Below are 16,120 nucleotides of genomic sequence, written 5' to 3'. Positions count from 1 at the left end.
CATTTCAAAATATTATTTCTCACAGGTAACATAAAACTAGCTCCTTTCAGTATGAGCACTTTCTGTGATGGTTTTTTAGAATAGTAGCTGCAGCTAACCCTCTTTAATTTGAAGTGAATACTTAAGTATTATAGATTCATTTATTTTTTAAAAATAAAAGTGGGATACTGAGAGATAGGAGCCAAGCTTTCAGACCTCTTAAGACAGAGATTCTCATTCTGAACTCCATATACTTCTCTGAAATTGTGAACTATATGCTTTTTCTGAGGGGTACTGGAGATTGAACCCAGGACCTTGGGGAAGCAGATGCTCAACCACTGAGCCAGATCTGTCCCCCAGTGAGAGCTGGTTTTTTTGTTTGTTTGGCTGTTTGTTTTATTTGTTTTTAGGAGGTACTGGAGATCAAACCCGGGACCTCGTACATGGGAAGCAGGCACTCAGTCATTGAGCTACATCTACTCCTCATATGAGCTAAATTTTATGTCTCTGTTCTTTTCTCTGGAGAGAGGTGACCCATGGCTTTCATGAAATTTAAATGGGATTCCTGGCTCTATGAACCATTACTCCAGGAACCTTCATTATAATGTGAAATACAGGTGCTCTTTTTAAAAAAACTCAATTTCTTTCATTAGAATTTTGAATAATTATCCAGGAAAATTAACGTAATTCAAAATTCTTAAGATGTGGCAGTTATTGGTAATTGCTGGATTTTGTTTCTCTTAAGCAAGGATGTATTGCCTTCTGATTTTGGCTTTAAATTCATTTTCCTGATATGGAAATAGGAACTAAATATTGCTTTACTAAATTTTTGATTATATGCCTATTTTAATCTGGTAGGCTGCCGAAAGCAATATATCCAAAATGGGTTGGCTTTTACAATGGGGATTTATTGACTAACAAACTTACAGTTCTGAGACTCAGAAAAAATGTCCAAATCAAGACATCATCAGGGGAAGTGGATGTTGCTCAAGCAACTGGGCTCCCATCTACCATATGGGAGATCCCAGGTTCAGTTCCCGGGGCCTCCTGGTGAAGGCGAGCTGACCCACACAATGAGCAGGCGCAACAAGTTGATGCAACAGAAAGAGACGCAGAGGAAAAGACAATGAGAGACCCAAACCAGGGAGCTGAGGTGGCTCAAGCGATTGAGTGCCTCTCTCCCATAGCGGAAAGTCCCAGGATCGGTTCCCAGTGCCTCCTAAAGAGAAGACAAGCAGACATAGAAGAACACACAGTGAATGGACACAGAGAACAGACAGTGAGCGCAAGTGGCGGGAGGGGGAATGAATGAATAAATAAATAAATACATTTTTTAAAAAGGCAGAAATCTAGAGTTTTAAAAGAAAGACATCATCAGGCAATGGTTTCCCCCCAGAGACTCATCTATCACATGTCAAGGCACATGGCAGTTGCTCCTGGTCTCCATTCTCTTCTGGATTTCATTGCTTTCAGCTCCTGGCTTCTATGGCTTTCTCTTTTGCTTCTGTGGCTTTTCCCTGTCTTTCTCTCTGTATTCATCCCATTTATAGAAGACTCCAGTACAAGGTTAAAGATCCACATTAGGCCATGCCTTAACTGAAGTAACCTAATCAAAAAGTCCCACCTACAAGAGGTTCACATCCACAGGAATGGATCAGCTCTAAGAACATGATTTTCTAGGGTACATACAGTCTCAAAGCATCACAATACCTTATAATTAAAATTTTTAAAAGAACTACCAGTAGTATTTAATACCAAATATTAGATACTTAGAGTTTCTTTTTACAATGAAAACATTAATACTTAACTTTATAAGGCTGTTGTGGGCATTGACTGAGCTAATCAAAGCACTTAGCATAGTGATGGTAACTGGGAGATGCTTAATGAATGTCAGTTATCATGTTGAAGATATGACAACAACAATAGCAGCTAATATGTAATTTTCATATACTGCCTTCCAGGCCTGTTCAGTCACCTTATGATGTACCTTCTGTTTTCCCCATTTTATGGATGAGAAAGCTGGGTGCTTTAGTTTCATTGGCTGCTCCAAGCAGGTACAATGTAGATTCAGCTTAAACAACGGGAATTTATTTGCTTATGGTTAGAGTCTGGGGAAATGTCCAATCAAGGCATCATCAAGGTGATGCTTTCATCCCAAAAACAGGTTGCCAGCGATCCTTGGCTTCTCTGCCACATGGCAAGGCATATGACAGCATCTGCTGGTCTCTCCCTTCACTTCCAGGTTTCATTGATTTCATGTTCTTGCTTCCATGGCTTTAGCTGAGGCAGAGTTATCACATAAATAGTAAGTAGTAGGGTAGGGCTATCTCAGGCAATCTAACTGTAAGCCTGGTCCCTTAACCATTATGCTACAATGTCAAGACAGTTATGAAGGAGAAATGGAGACCTAGAGATGGGAAATAGTGTTCCTCAGATTAAACAGCCAGTTGGTGGCAGAGGCAAAGGAAACAAATATGCAGCTGAGTCATAAGTCATTCTTCTGTGAACTCTTAGTGCAGTATGGAAATATTTTCTTTGTGTTCATTATTTTAACTTCTTTTAAAATTAATTAAATTACTTTGTCTTCTGTGAGCATATATTGAAGAGCTGTGGGGAAAGCTTCCTGGTGAGGGTATATAAAACATGAAGGATGGTAACCTGAGATTTTAAAATGTAGATGATATACAAATCATATAATTGAATTAGAGATATAAGTACCTTATGGTAGTTTTTGTTTACATTTACATATAAAATATATTTCTGAAGACATACCTAATTTCCATGCATGGATAGAATTTGGGAATTCTTTATGTGATGATGGCAACTCACAATTTTATTACCTCTGCTAAGAAGAGAGACACTCGTACAATATAAATGCAGAATCTTTCCTTGAGATTGTTAGTGGTTTTATATCTTTCAATCTATAGTTTCAATCCTTTGGTGCAATTGTTCCAAACTTTTTTTTTTTTCATTAAATAAATGGAGAGTGAAAAAAGCAGTACTGTTACTGTTTAAAAAACACACCAAAATTATAGAGCATGCATTGCCAATGTTTGTAAATTATGAAATAAATACAGCATATACAATTGAGTGAAATAAGTATCTATAAATAGAAACTTTAAAATGTTTTCCTGCTCTGCAGTTGATTGTCTTGCTTTCTTCACTATGTGGAGACCACTGTTTAGAAGGAGGCATATTACTTTTCTGCCTTTGGTGCACCATCACTTGGTGATGATAGATATCTTAACCACATAATACAGTTTCCATGCAGGTGCTTGCTCTTCAATCCTCATTTAAATTATCAATTTACCATATCTTTTCACATTATAGCTATTAAAATGACATGTAGAGGTAACATAAATTCCTAAGATGCAATTCAGAATCTTCCTCACAAACTCCTAATTCATACATCTTTCTTTTTTCTCTTTTGGCCAGTCTCACATTTTAGCTTATATGCTTTCCAGTGATTGTTCTCAGCTTCATGACTGCTTAATATCAGAGGCCTCTGAGCCACCTGTCTCTCAACTATTTTACCTTGGTGAGAGTTCTCTGCTTTTTATGTAATTAAGGGGAAGACTTCAGTTGTTCTTTTAGATTTAAAATTAACTGGAAATGTCTTTTCAGTAAGAATATTTTAAAACCTTTTCTTATGGCAGTTTTTCTTATTCAGAAGACCTAATTTGTCCCTTGAGTATTTTTTTTTTTTTTTGCGAGGGTGAGGGAGGAAAACAGCCCCCTCCATTATATTTTTACTTAGATGTTCACAGTGTAGTATAATTTCATAAATGGAATAATTAAACTACTTGAAATGAGTTAAAATTGTAAACTATCTCTGTTACCAAAAATCTTCCATAAACTTTACTTTAAAAAAAAAGACTGTATAGTGATTTATAAGGCATTACTTTTTTAGTGCATCACTTTCGAAACGAATATTTAAATAAGTTTTAGAACATCATTTTAAACCTACTTTCTAACACATTTAAACTCCAAGATAAATGACTGTTGTCAGCAGAAATAGCCAAGTACCTTAATCTCGATTGTGTAGAAAACTTTGTTTCCCAAATTCTGAAAGTTGTTGTTACTCAGTAAATATTTATTGAATGATGAACTGTTGGATTACAAACTGAGAACTGAAATATTGGTGAAGAAACAATATATGATGACATTTTTATTTACCAGTATCTGTCTGTGGTTTGGCTTTTATGTAAAAGCTAGTTAACAGAAAGTCTAGTAGTGGATGAAGAATTAAGATATAAAAATTCACCTTTGCCTTGCTCACTAGTTGTGTGACTTTAGACAGATTACCTGACCCTTCTTTTCCTTAGTTTTCTTCATCTATAACATGATAGCTTTAGAAAGAAATTTTTAATTTCCCATCTTATGCTAATTTTATATATATTTATATCATCTGGGTTTTCTAAAATAGACTTATTTAAATAATGTTTTAACCAGTACTAATAAAATTAATCTATAATAACTCTAAATATAGTGCTAGGGCATTGTGAATGTTTGGCAGAAACATAATATATTCATGCCTGATTTTTTTTCTATAGTGTGAGTTAAACTTTGTTATTCATTCCACATACTGCTTATATTTTGTTCCTGTCCTCTTCATTCTTGAACCTTCTTCAGGGACAGATAGTTACTTTTTCTAGTGAGTCATGAATCAGGCTTACAAGAACATTAACTTTGTTATTGCCCAGACAAGAATATACTGGCATGGATAATTTAAATCTTTAAACTTAACTTTACCTAATTCTCTTGCCATTTAGATCATCTGTAGTATAATAAATTGCTTTTATGTAAGCTAAAGCAGCACAGAAATATTCTTCCTCTTGTTTTCTCCTAAAGAGTAAGGTTGGCTTTGTTGTTTTTAAATGGTGAATTCCCTTAGAGTTGCTATTTAGAAACCTATTTCAGAAAGGGTAATAGGTGTAAAGAGAGTGCCTAACTGTGATACTCATAAATGTCTTAAGTCACTTCTTAAGTTCTATTAAGTATAAAGATGAGAGTAAGCAGTAAACTGAAGCATCTTATTTTGGAGCATATTATTATTGATACTGATTGATAAACCTGCGTTTTAAGAAGAGAGAGAGCAGAAAGGGGAAAATGAGAAGTAAAACAGATCAGTAGATAAGTGTATGAAGGTATGATCCTATATCTGGATATTCTCAATAAGTCTCTTATTTTGTGAAACTATGGTAGACCCAGAAATCTGTTATCTGAACAACTATGACAGTCCAGATCTACTATTTAATCAACATTTTAAGTCATTATATATTGTTTCAATAACCTTCACTTCTTGATCCAATCATTTTCAGCTTATTCTTTGACCCTGAATTGGTTTCTAATGATTTTATCCATATTATTCATTAGTTTCATTTTTCCAAGAAGAATTTATTTCTGTCAATATTAGCAACTTCTTGTGGAATTAATTTTAGTAAACTATAAATAAAACTTTTGTGTTTATATAAAAGTTAAACTTTTAATATCAAGAGATAATAGCTGAATTTTGGTGACATTAAAGATACACATTTTTTCCAGTTAGCTTACTTGACCAATAAAGTAACAGATAGCAGTCATAATTTTATTATAGCTATATTTCATCTTTATTATTAGGGCAGAGAGGGAGAGGATGGGTTACAAATAATTTACCCATGTGTATAAACACTTTTTTAAAGAGAGATAACTTTAGTGAATATGGTATGTTTGAGGTTTTTAGCACAAAGGACTGTGATCATATTGATATTTAATGATATCTAATATGCATTAACCTATAATTTCTGAGGATTTCTCTTTGCCACTCTGATTTTATTGGGATTCATCAAGGCCACCCCCCAGGGTTGATGATTTACTAGGAGGACTCATAGGACTTAGCATAAAGTTGTACTCATGGGTAAGATTTATTACAGTAAAAGTATATAAAGCAAAATCTGTAAAGGGAAAAAAGTTACATGGGGTGAAGTCCAGAAAAAAACCACATACAAGCTTTTAAGAGTCTTCTCCTAGGGGAGTCACAGGATGCAATTAATTCCTCCTTCAGTGAACTGTGACAGCACAGTTCAATGTTATCTACCTTCAGGAGAGCTCACTAGAGACTTGTCCAGAGTTTTTACCAGGGGCTAGTCACATTGACATCCTCTGCCTAGCATGTGCCAATACCAAGATTCCAGATTCCCAGAATAAAAGCATATTTTCATCATAAACCACCTTGTTTGTGCAGTTTTGTTTGTGGCCCAGTGAGCCCTTACCAAGGAATGGTAGGGACCTTCCCAAAATCCAGGTTTCCAGAGGCATCCAAGGGTCACCCTTGCAAGCAGACCTTTCTAAAGGAAGCAGCCTCGGGCCAGCTGTTTGAACTCTTCTGCACAAGGATGATAATATTTTGTACATTTTAAAAATTGTCATTAATGTTATCAGTCCAAAGGGATTTGGGCTGATAAGAGGTATTATCAGAGAATTATATATTAAAATAGGATCTCTGTGGAACATGTTTGCCCTTAGGTAAATCTACCAGGAATTTTTAAGACTACATTATATTTAGACTGATTTTAAAACCAAGAACATTTTTGTTAATTATAAAACAAGCTTTTTTTCCCTACATTTAGTGTTATATATAAAAATGTTGATAATATTTTTTAGTATCAGATATTTTTACTGTTGCTGTCTGTGGAAAATGAGGGTTTTGAAATTTTTGCTATTTTAAATTTTGACCTCTGTACTTCTGATATTCAAGATACATCTCTATTGATGGGGAAAACATTACTACACTTAAATATGTTTACTTTTGGCAAAATGATAGTAATACTTTATTACTTTTCCTTGATGTACTAATAAAATTGAAACAAAAATATAAGAATTTCTTTGTTAAATTTAAAATAAAGTAGATACTTCTTTCATTTTCTTGATTCTTATTATTATATAATATATCACTTATCATTGAGTACTGTTTTGGGTGTGAGGCATAGACAAAATTTGAGGGATCAGACCAATTGAATTTAAATTCTAGTTGAAAGTTCATATTCTTTATTAGACTTAGTGAAATAATAGATCTGTTTAAGGAGTTTTAAGAATTTATTATAGGTTTTTGAAATTTAGACAGTACTTTTCACATTATAAATAAAATTTTAACATGTAGGTTTAAATGTAAATTTAAATAATTTACTATATTGAAGTAGTCCTAGTTCAGAAAGAAGATAATATTTAAATTATAAATTACTATCATTTATAATTGTTAACTTAATTGAATTCCCTTTCATGTTATTTGACTTTATTTGCAGGCCCTAATCTACCCATGGCAACAGTTGACATAAAAAATCCAGAAATTACAACAAATAGATTTTATGGTCCACAAGTCAATAACATCTCTCATACCAAAGAAAAGAAGAAAGGAAAAGCTAAAAAGAAAAGACTAACCAAGGCAGATATTGGAACACCAAGCAATTTCCAGTAAGACAGTTCTTCTGTCCTTGTCTTTCCATTTGACTTATTCATTATTGCTCTTGATTTTTTAACTTGTTAGAAAAAATTATTTTCCTTTTGAGAGGACCCTTACATTCATAACTTGCATATCTTTTAGTTGTAGGCTTTGTTGTAGGGTTTTTTTTGTTTTTTTCTGTTTTGTTTTCAGGTAATTGCTCACTAAACATTCGTGAATTTGCTTATCTTAACAGTTTATTTACCTTTCCACCTGTCAGAAAAGAAAAATTAGATCAAATTGTTTCTTCAACTAATTGTTAGACATAAAAATGATTTTTCAGTTTTCTCTTATATAGTATTTAGTAATTGCCTAGAGACAACAAACCTCTATTTCTAAGACATTTTACAAACATACACATTATTTCATTTGCTGATTACAGAAATCCCATCCTCTCAGACATCTAATGCACATATTCTTATGATAGGTTAGCAGATGTTAAAAAATGGACTCAGAGCAATTATATAAAAATGTTAAGACTCAGTATCAGAACCAAGTATAGAGTCTTCTTCTGACTCTTTGTCCATGTTTTTTCTCTGAATGTGGTTATATCTATGAGAACTATTAGTTCTAGCCAAAAATTCAAAAGGTGGGTTGGATTTTATATATATTATGTTTTTAATGTGCTTTAATGCATTCTTTGGTCTATTTTTTCTGTTTTCCATTTTAGACACATTGGACATGTTGGTTGGGATCCAAATACTGGCTTTGATGTAAGTTTCTTTTTAAGCCATAAGCATTGTATCTAAATATGTGAGAATATTATAGCCTTTTAATTGGATTTTTATGATTATTCATTTTTGGAAATTCTAGTGTTTGTTTAAATGTGCTTTTGTTTAGTATATATACCACCAAAATTGAAACCGTGGTATTGTTCTATCATTTATGGTTAATTCTCTAAAGACAAACTTTTTTTTAATCCTTGGCTTTGTATATTGTATGAATAAAATCCTGGTGTTTTGAAAACCAAGAGAAGAAATGATAAATGATAATTTCAAGGGAATAAATACCAAATGACTAGAAGGTATTGTGTTCAAATTCTGAATCTCCATTTCTTGCATTATTGAGATATTTTTCATTAAACTTTTTTATCATGCATTAATTTATAGAACTGTTGGCAGTAAGAAATTTCTAACATTTTATCTGTATTTTAGTGACCTAAGTTGCATGCATGCATTTCATATTTGACAGATAACCAGGGTTTAGAAAAATTATTTTAAAGAGAAATATATTTATGAGTGACATAATAAATCCTTTTGGTTACTTTTGTTATATCTATAATTTTAACTCCACAAATATACATTGAGCCCCTCTTTGTGCCAGGTGATATACAAGATACTCTGTTTCCAAATTAATTTACTTTTTTTAAAAGATTTTATTTGTTTCTCCCCGCCTTCATTCACCCCGTTGTCTGCTCTCTGTCCATTTGCTGTGTGTTCTTCTGTGTCTGCTTGCATTCTCATTAGGTAGCTAGCTCCGGGAACCAATCCTGGGACCTTCTGGAATGGGCAAGAGGTGATTACTCTCTTGCGCCACCTAAGCTCCCTGTTCTGCTACGTCTTCTTTTTTTCTCTCCTGTGTCTCTTTTTGCATCATCTTGCTGTGCCAGCTCTCACCATTGGCGGGCACTCCTGTGCAGGGTGGCTTTCCCGTGCTGGGTGGCATTCCCACACAGGAGGGCATTCCTGTGCAGGGCAGCATTCCAGCATGAGCCAGCACTCCACGTGGGCCAGCTCATTGTGTGGGCCAGCTTGCCCTAACCAGGAGGCCCTGGGCATCAAACCCAGGACCTCCTATATGGTAGACAGGAGCCAAATTGGTTGAGCCACATCCGTTTCCCTAATTTACTTTTTTGTGTGTTATGTTTGTGATTATGCCTAAACCTTTTTTAGGACAAGGTGGAATAGGTGAATACTGAAGATGCCTGAAACATAACTGGGTTAGTAAAAATCTCAATGAGATGCCCTTTTTTTGAAGGTAGGGAACTAAAAAGGGGGGAAAATATGAAATTTATGCTTTTATGTTTTTTATCAGAAAGTTTAGTTAGCACATAAATAATGTAACTAAATTAAAGCTTTATAAACTTAATAGAAAATAATTTTATAAAGGACACAAATTAGAATTTAAATTTATCATACTTACATTTTTTTAATTGGTATAGATTTTATAGTTATTTTTCTGTTGTAGCTGAATAATTTGGATCCAGAATTGAAGAATCTTTTTGATATGTGTGGAATCTCAGAGGCACAGCTAAAAGACAGAGAAACATCAAAAGTTATATATGACTTTATTGAAAAAACAGGAGGTGTTGAAGCTGTTAAAAATGAACTACGAAGGCAAGGTAACTTTAGGCATTCTGATCTATTTTTTCTTTTGAATCTTTTGAGGTCAGTAATGTAGAACACAGCTATATATATACATTCATATAAAACCTTCCTTGATGAGCAGAATGTTTGAATTTATGGGTAAATAGTTCAGCACAGAATGTGAACACTTGACAAAATTTTGCTTATTATTAAAAGGCTTTATATTAAATCCATAAAAATTCATAGATAATCTGCTGGATGTTCTACTTTAGGATAAAAAAATATATACTTGCCTAAATGTTTTATATATAATCACTTTCTAATCAATAATTATTTTCAGAATATGAATAATATAAATCATCTCATAATCATGAAGTACAAAACCTTTTCTTGGATAAAATATAAAATTTGTCTTAGTAACTGAAAGCATAGACAATTTGCAACCTTTTAAGATCTCATATTTCATCTTGTATTTTAGTTGTGTATGAATCACAATAAACTGCAGATAATAGTGACTCTGAATTTTGTAATGTAACTTATCTCTTTGCCACCTTATCCTTTTGGGACTTCTTTTTCCTCTTCCTTGTTTTATCTTACCTCATAATAGACAGTGTTGCAGCTATACTCCAGCTTATCAAAGTGTTCTTTTTTTTTTTAACTGACATTTTAAATTCAATGTTTGGCTTATCTGTGTCTTTTTTCATTGCTTATGGTCGTTTAATCTTTAATTGATTCATTTACTCATTCATACAATCACCCATATCTTCAGTAAACATTATTATGCCAAGTCCTGGTTTCTGTACTTGGGATATTTAGAAGTGGAAAACAATATGGTTTCTGCTTTTACCTTATAGTCCAGTGTGGAAACAGATATGTAAACAAATAAAAGGTCATAATTGCTGTTGTGGAAACACAATGCTAATTTATTTTACTATGTAAAAAAAACATCTTGACCACACCACCATTGTTGTTTTAAAATGTTCCTAATGTCAGTCAAAGTTAATTTGGTGTGCAGATGATGGAAAATCTTAAGGACTCTAGTGTGTTCCTTGACTATCATTTTCTCCACTGTTACCACTCACCTTGCACTGCCAAATGAAGCTCAAGGTCTCTTTGAGGTCTCTGACTTTATAAGTTTACAAATTACTCTTGACATTATTGGACTATCCATAATGCTGCCTTCTTACCCCGAATATCTGTAACTCAGTTGACTGTATTAATTTGATTGGGTTTTTTATGTAAACTTTGTTATTAGTGCTTTTTTTTCTGGCTGCTTTTAAAACATCAAATTAGGCAAAGTCTTTCTTGAATTAAATTACCTAAAACAGGAAAAAAGACAAAGGTATTTATTAAAACATGCTTTGGGACAAAGTTAAATTCTTACTATATTTAGGAACCTAACTCATAGTATAGATTTGGACATCAAAGAATGATTTTGTGAAAGATAAGTTTTCTTTTTAAAGGAAGGGTAAAAGACAAATTATTTCTTGAGGAAATTTTTCTAGGCATAGCATATAATGTAAATCAATATTCAGAAATCTAAAGAATAAATTAGAAAGGGAGAAATTTATGAATTTGTTTGCAAAATATGCTTTCTAAAATCTACTGAATCAAATCTCTTGAAATTGATTTTGCAAAATTATGTAAATCAGGTTTATAAAAAGTAGTAGACAAGTGATTTCGAACATATCTTCGTGTCTGGGAAAATTGTTTGAAGACCATTAACTCTAATAATCTGTTCTGTAGGTCCACCACAATGGAGTGGTATGTATGTGGGATATTTGACCCAACACTCTAAATTATGCATGCTGTGATGTGTCTATTTTCTGGAGTCCATATATCCTGACTCCAAATCTAATTTCCATTAAGGTTTTCTGTCATCTCCTCAAACTAATGTTTTAGTCATTTAGATGATAAAGTAAAAAGAAAGTTTATGTCTATATGAGTTAGAGCTTAAAAATGTCATCTATGTTTAGGTAAGTTTATTGAAATTCAGTGGACTTTAACATACCACTTGCCCACAACCATTTCTTTATTTTTATTACTTACTATTTTTAGTGATTGCTTTTCACACTTGGCATTATTTCAGCCACATCTATAAAATATATTTACATTTTTTCACAATTTGGGACAGAAGTGAACTAACCAGAAATAAACAGATACTTCTACAGATGTCTAGATTCAGGGAGTTGTCAGTATTTCCATAAATTTAAATTTATGTTGAATATTTTTCTGTTTGCTTCATCTTAATGAGAATGCTGAAATTTTTTTCTTAAATTCTGTACTATACATTTAAGTATAAATCATGTATATATTATTTCACAATCTCTTATAATTCCTATAAATATCTAAAGAGTATCTACCAAATATTAATATGATCTGAAATAATGTATTATTTTTAAATATATCAAGCACTATCAAGACAAGGGTTTTCAATGAGCGTCCGTATTTTAACTAAGCTTTGAGATTAAGACCAGTTTTTGTTTAAATTTTTTGTTTCATACTTTTCACTTAATTTCTTTTCTAAAAATCTAAGAAATACTGTTGTCATTCTGAATCTGGTGTGTGGTAACTCAGAATTTTGAAAATCTGTAGACTATCAAACTTTCTCACAGTGGTGTGTGATGTTTGCTTAGCAGACATTTTTGTGCATGTAAACCTAACTAGCATGCCATCTGTTCTTTGCTCTCCTTTTGTATTTCTTTGACATTGTTACCTGTGTAATGGTTTCTCTTTGGATGCTTTCCTTCCTGTGTAGACATAACAAACTATAAAACTGAAACTTGGTAATAGATGTTTTCTTCAAGAAAATATAGAGAAGTTTCCAGTCACTTTGATTGACTATTTAATCCCTGTGTAAAAGAATAGTCTGGGTCTTTTCCTGTTGAATAACAACCAAAACCAGCTGGTAGAGATAAATACCATTGCTATGTGAGATACAAACCTAAAACTGAAAAGAATCAAAGTTTATATATCTGCTTATAGAGTTTAATTGACTGATTTATTCAGGGGGTATAGATAATACATATTAATGCCATATTCTCTGTTTTGTTTTCCACTTTGCTTGTAAAACGTAGGTGAGAAAAGGAGCTCTTTGCTTTCAGCAAATTTTAAGTCTCCTTGTTTTGAATCCAGTAAGAAAATTGGGAGAACTTTAGTTGCAAAATCCAAGTATACCTTAAGTATATAAATAGGAGCTTCCTTCTGTGATGACCTGTATCGAAGTAGTTATAACTCTCATGCTTTCTGATGTATATTGTTTCCTATTTGAAATGTTTGTGTGCCAGGAGATAATTACCATGTTAGTATTGGCCTTTCTGGCATGTTTCATCCAAAGTTTATAATTATACTTGATGGCAAATTTTTATAGTATGATTGCCATTGATTGTCCCAAATGAAATCAGAAGATACCATTTTATTCCCTTCGAAATGAGGGTTTTTTCCCTCTCTGATGGGTATGGTGTTACTGAATGTCTAAGCCCTATTATTTGTAATTAAGGTAGATATTTTTACTTGTATAAATTTGATAGGAATATTCATCAGTACCATAGTAGACTTTGTATCAGTAAATACAAATAGTTGTTATTTCTCTACTCCTAAAAACAGTTATTTTTTCTATACAATCATTAAGTGAAAGGAGAAATGATGACAAATTTTGTTTTTTTGTAAATTTGTTCATCTTATTGGCAGATTCATGCCTCCAGAAATGTAATAAAAATAGAATTTACTACTTTAAGATTTTAGTCCTATTCCCCAATCTAGTCTCTAAAATTGCTGTGCTTTGAATTTCCATTTTAATTTAAAGTAGAATGAGAATGGAAATATCACTATCAGAATAATGATAATGCTGTATTTAACTTTAGTTTAATCTCACACTGGATAGAAAGTCTTACTTATTTTGTATAATGGTCAGTTCATGTCTCCTAAATAAATAACATTTCAGCGGAGCAGCCAGTCCCCCTACTGCCCCTACTAGAACTACTAGAATTGGTGATCATCTTTTGGAAATTTAGGACATTATATTATAAAATAAAAATGCAAACATAAATTAAGTGATAATGGTTTCTATGTATGTGTGTGTGTGTAAATACATATATATATATATATATATTTTTTTTTTTTTTTTTAATTTTTATTTTTTGAGGTGCCAGGGGCCAGGGATTGAACCCAGGACCTCATATGTGGGAAGCTAGCACTCAACCACTGAGCCACATAGACTTTCCTGTTGGTTTTTTTTTCATTTGTTTGGTTTGGTTTTTTCAGGAGGCACTAGAAACTAAGCCCATGACCTCCCATGTGGGAGGCAGGCACTCAACCATTTGAGCTACATCTGCTCCCTGTATATCTCTTAAAGCAGTATATTTGTATTTTATCTTAGATTAATGTGAATACATTTTGATGGGTTGTACTATATTAGTTATTTAATTCTGGATTTTAATTGTATGAGGAAGTATGTTTGATTCTTTAAAGAAGGAAGATATCTGTTATTTTTTATTAAAATGTAAAATAATGCTTGTTGACCATGCTTAATTTCATTGTTATACTTTTGTTATTATATATTACATAAACAAGAAAACTGTTTATTCCCCTTACCACTAGAAATGGTGCCAATTCCTAAACTTAATTTTACTGTTTCTGCTAATATTTTTCTAGAAACAAGATGATCTTTAAGCTGAGTATTCCCAAGTAGAATTGTGCAATATCATCTATCACATATTTCTGTAAAATAAAATACAAATATATGAGGCCTTTTTCCCCTCATTTTGTTTTTATGCATGTTAATTTAAAGTGAATTGCTTTTTTAATTTGTAGTGGGAAAACACATACCTTTTTTTTTGTTTTTATTTCAGCACCACCACCTCCACCACCATCAAGAGGAGGGCCACCTCCTCCCCCACCTCCTCCACATAGTTCAGGCCCTCCCCCTCCTCCTGCCAGGGGAAGAGGTGCTCCTCCTCCACCACCTTCAAGAGCTCCCACAGCTGCACCTCCACCTCCACCTCCTTCCAGGCCAGGTGTAGGGATCCCTCCACCACCACCAAATAGGATGTACCCTCCCCCGCCTCCATCCTTACCTTCCTCAGCACCTTCAGGGCCTCCACCACCTCCTCCACCTCTGTTGGTGGCCAGTTCAGTGACACCACCTCCACCGCCTCCACCTCCGCCTCCTCCAGGGCCACCTCCTCCCCCTGGCCTCCCTTCTGAAGGTGACCATCAAGCTCCAACTCCTGCAGGAAGTAAAGCAGCTCTTTTAGATCAAATTAGAGAGGGAGCCCAGCTGAAAAAAGTGGAACAGAACAGTCGGCCAGTATCCTGCTCTGGAAGGGATGCACTTTTAGACCAGATACGACAGGGTATTCAACTGAAATCTGTAAGTAATCTGCTCTTTTAATTTTAGATCACCTGTCATAATGGAATTTTAAGGGAATATAAAAGAAATCTTTGAAAAATTTACTTTTTTGCTATTTTTAAAAAAATATTTTTATATACCATGAAATGCACAGATTTGAAGTTCAGTTTCGGTAAATGCCTATCCCCAAGTGACCCATATTTCTATATCAAAATGTAGAGCATTCCATCACCACAGAAAGTTGATACATGCCTCTTTCCACTCAGTTCTTCTGGAAACAACTGATCTGAGTTCTATCACTATCCATTAGTTTAGCCTCTTCCAGAACTTCATATAAATGGAATTTTACAGCCTATTTGCAATTCATTGCTCTAGACTTTTTTTTTTAAGGTACTTTAAAGAAATATCTTTATTAAACTATGGGGAAGGAAAAAAAAAATAGTCCTACTTGTATCCATTTGGAATTACTTGGTAAATTCAAACCAGTAGCTTTATGAAAGCAAAACCATAGTCTACAGTTTCCATAGCCTGAAATTTAGATTACTAGAGAATCAGACTCTATAGAAGATTGAAAGACTTCTAATAGAATTTCAGAGAGTGATGGCAGATAATTTTGGATTCTCTGAATTGGATGAGGTGATCCTTTAATCTTATAGAGCAATGTCAGCAAACGTTTTTTGATAAAGGACCAGATAGTATGTATTTCAGACTTGTAGGACATACAGTCTTCTGTGAGAACTACTCAACACTGCTGTTTGTACTGCAAAAGGAGCCATAGACAATATATAAATGATTATGTTCTAATAAAACCTTTATTTAAACACACTGAAGTTTGGTTTTCATGTCATTTTATGTCATAAAATATCCTTCCTTTACTTTTGTTACAACCACTTAAAAATGTAAAAACGATTCTTAGCTTTCAGAGTTAAATAAGAAAAGGGGGAGGCTGGATTTGGCCTGTGGGTCTTACTTTACCAACTTCTATCCTAGAGCCTGGGCTTTTATATG

General features: G+C 33.3%; 1 protein-coding gene across 2 annotated transcripts in view; it reads left to right on the top strand.

Annotated features, from left to right (window-relative positions):
- Window positions 1–16,120, top strand: part of WASL (WASP like actin nucleation promoting factor) — a 70,768-nt gene that overhangs the window by 41,374 nt on the left and 13,274 nt on the right. Inside the window, exons 6-10 of one of the 2 annotated variants that reach the window (XM_058297307.2) lie at window positions 7,260–7,428; window positions 8,127–8,169; window positions 9,644–9,797; window positions 11,509–11,526; window positions 14,613–15,133. In XM_058297307.2, the coding sequence (XP_058153290.1) occupies window positions 7,260–7,428; window positions 8,127–8,169; window positions 9,644–9,797; window positions 11,509–11,526; window positions 14,613–15,133 (905 nt within the window). The remainder of the gene's footprint in view (window positions 1–7,259; window positions 7,429–8,126; window positions 8,170–9,643; window positions 9,798–11,508; window positions 11,527–14,612; window positions 15,134–16,120) is intronic. The other variant, XM_058297308.2, reaches the window with a different exon arrangement.

The sequence above is a fragment of the Dasypus novemcinctus genome, chromosome 5, assembly GCF_030445035.2.
Source record: "Dasypus novemcinctus isolate mDasNov1 chromosome 5, mDasNov1.1.hap2, whole genome shotgun sequence".
In the NCBI taxonomy this organism is placed as follows: domain Eukaryota; kingdom Metazoa; phylum Chordata; class Mammalia; order Cingulata; family Dasypodidae; genus Dasypus; species Dasypus novemcinctus.
This window is presented reverse-complemented; position numbering and strand designations above follow the sequence as displayed.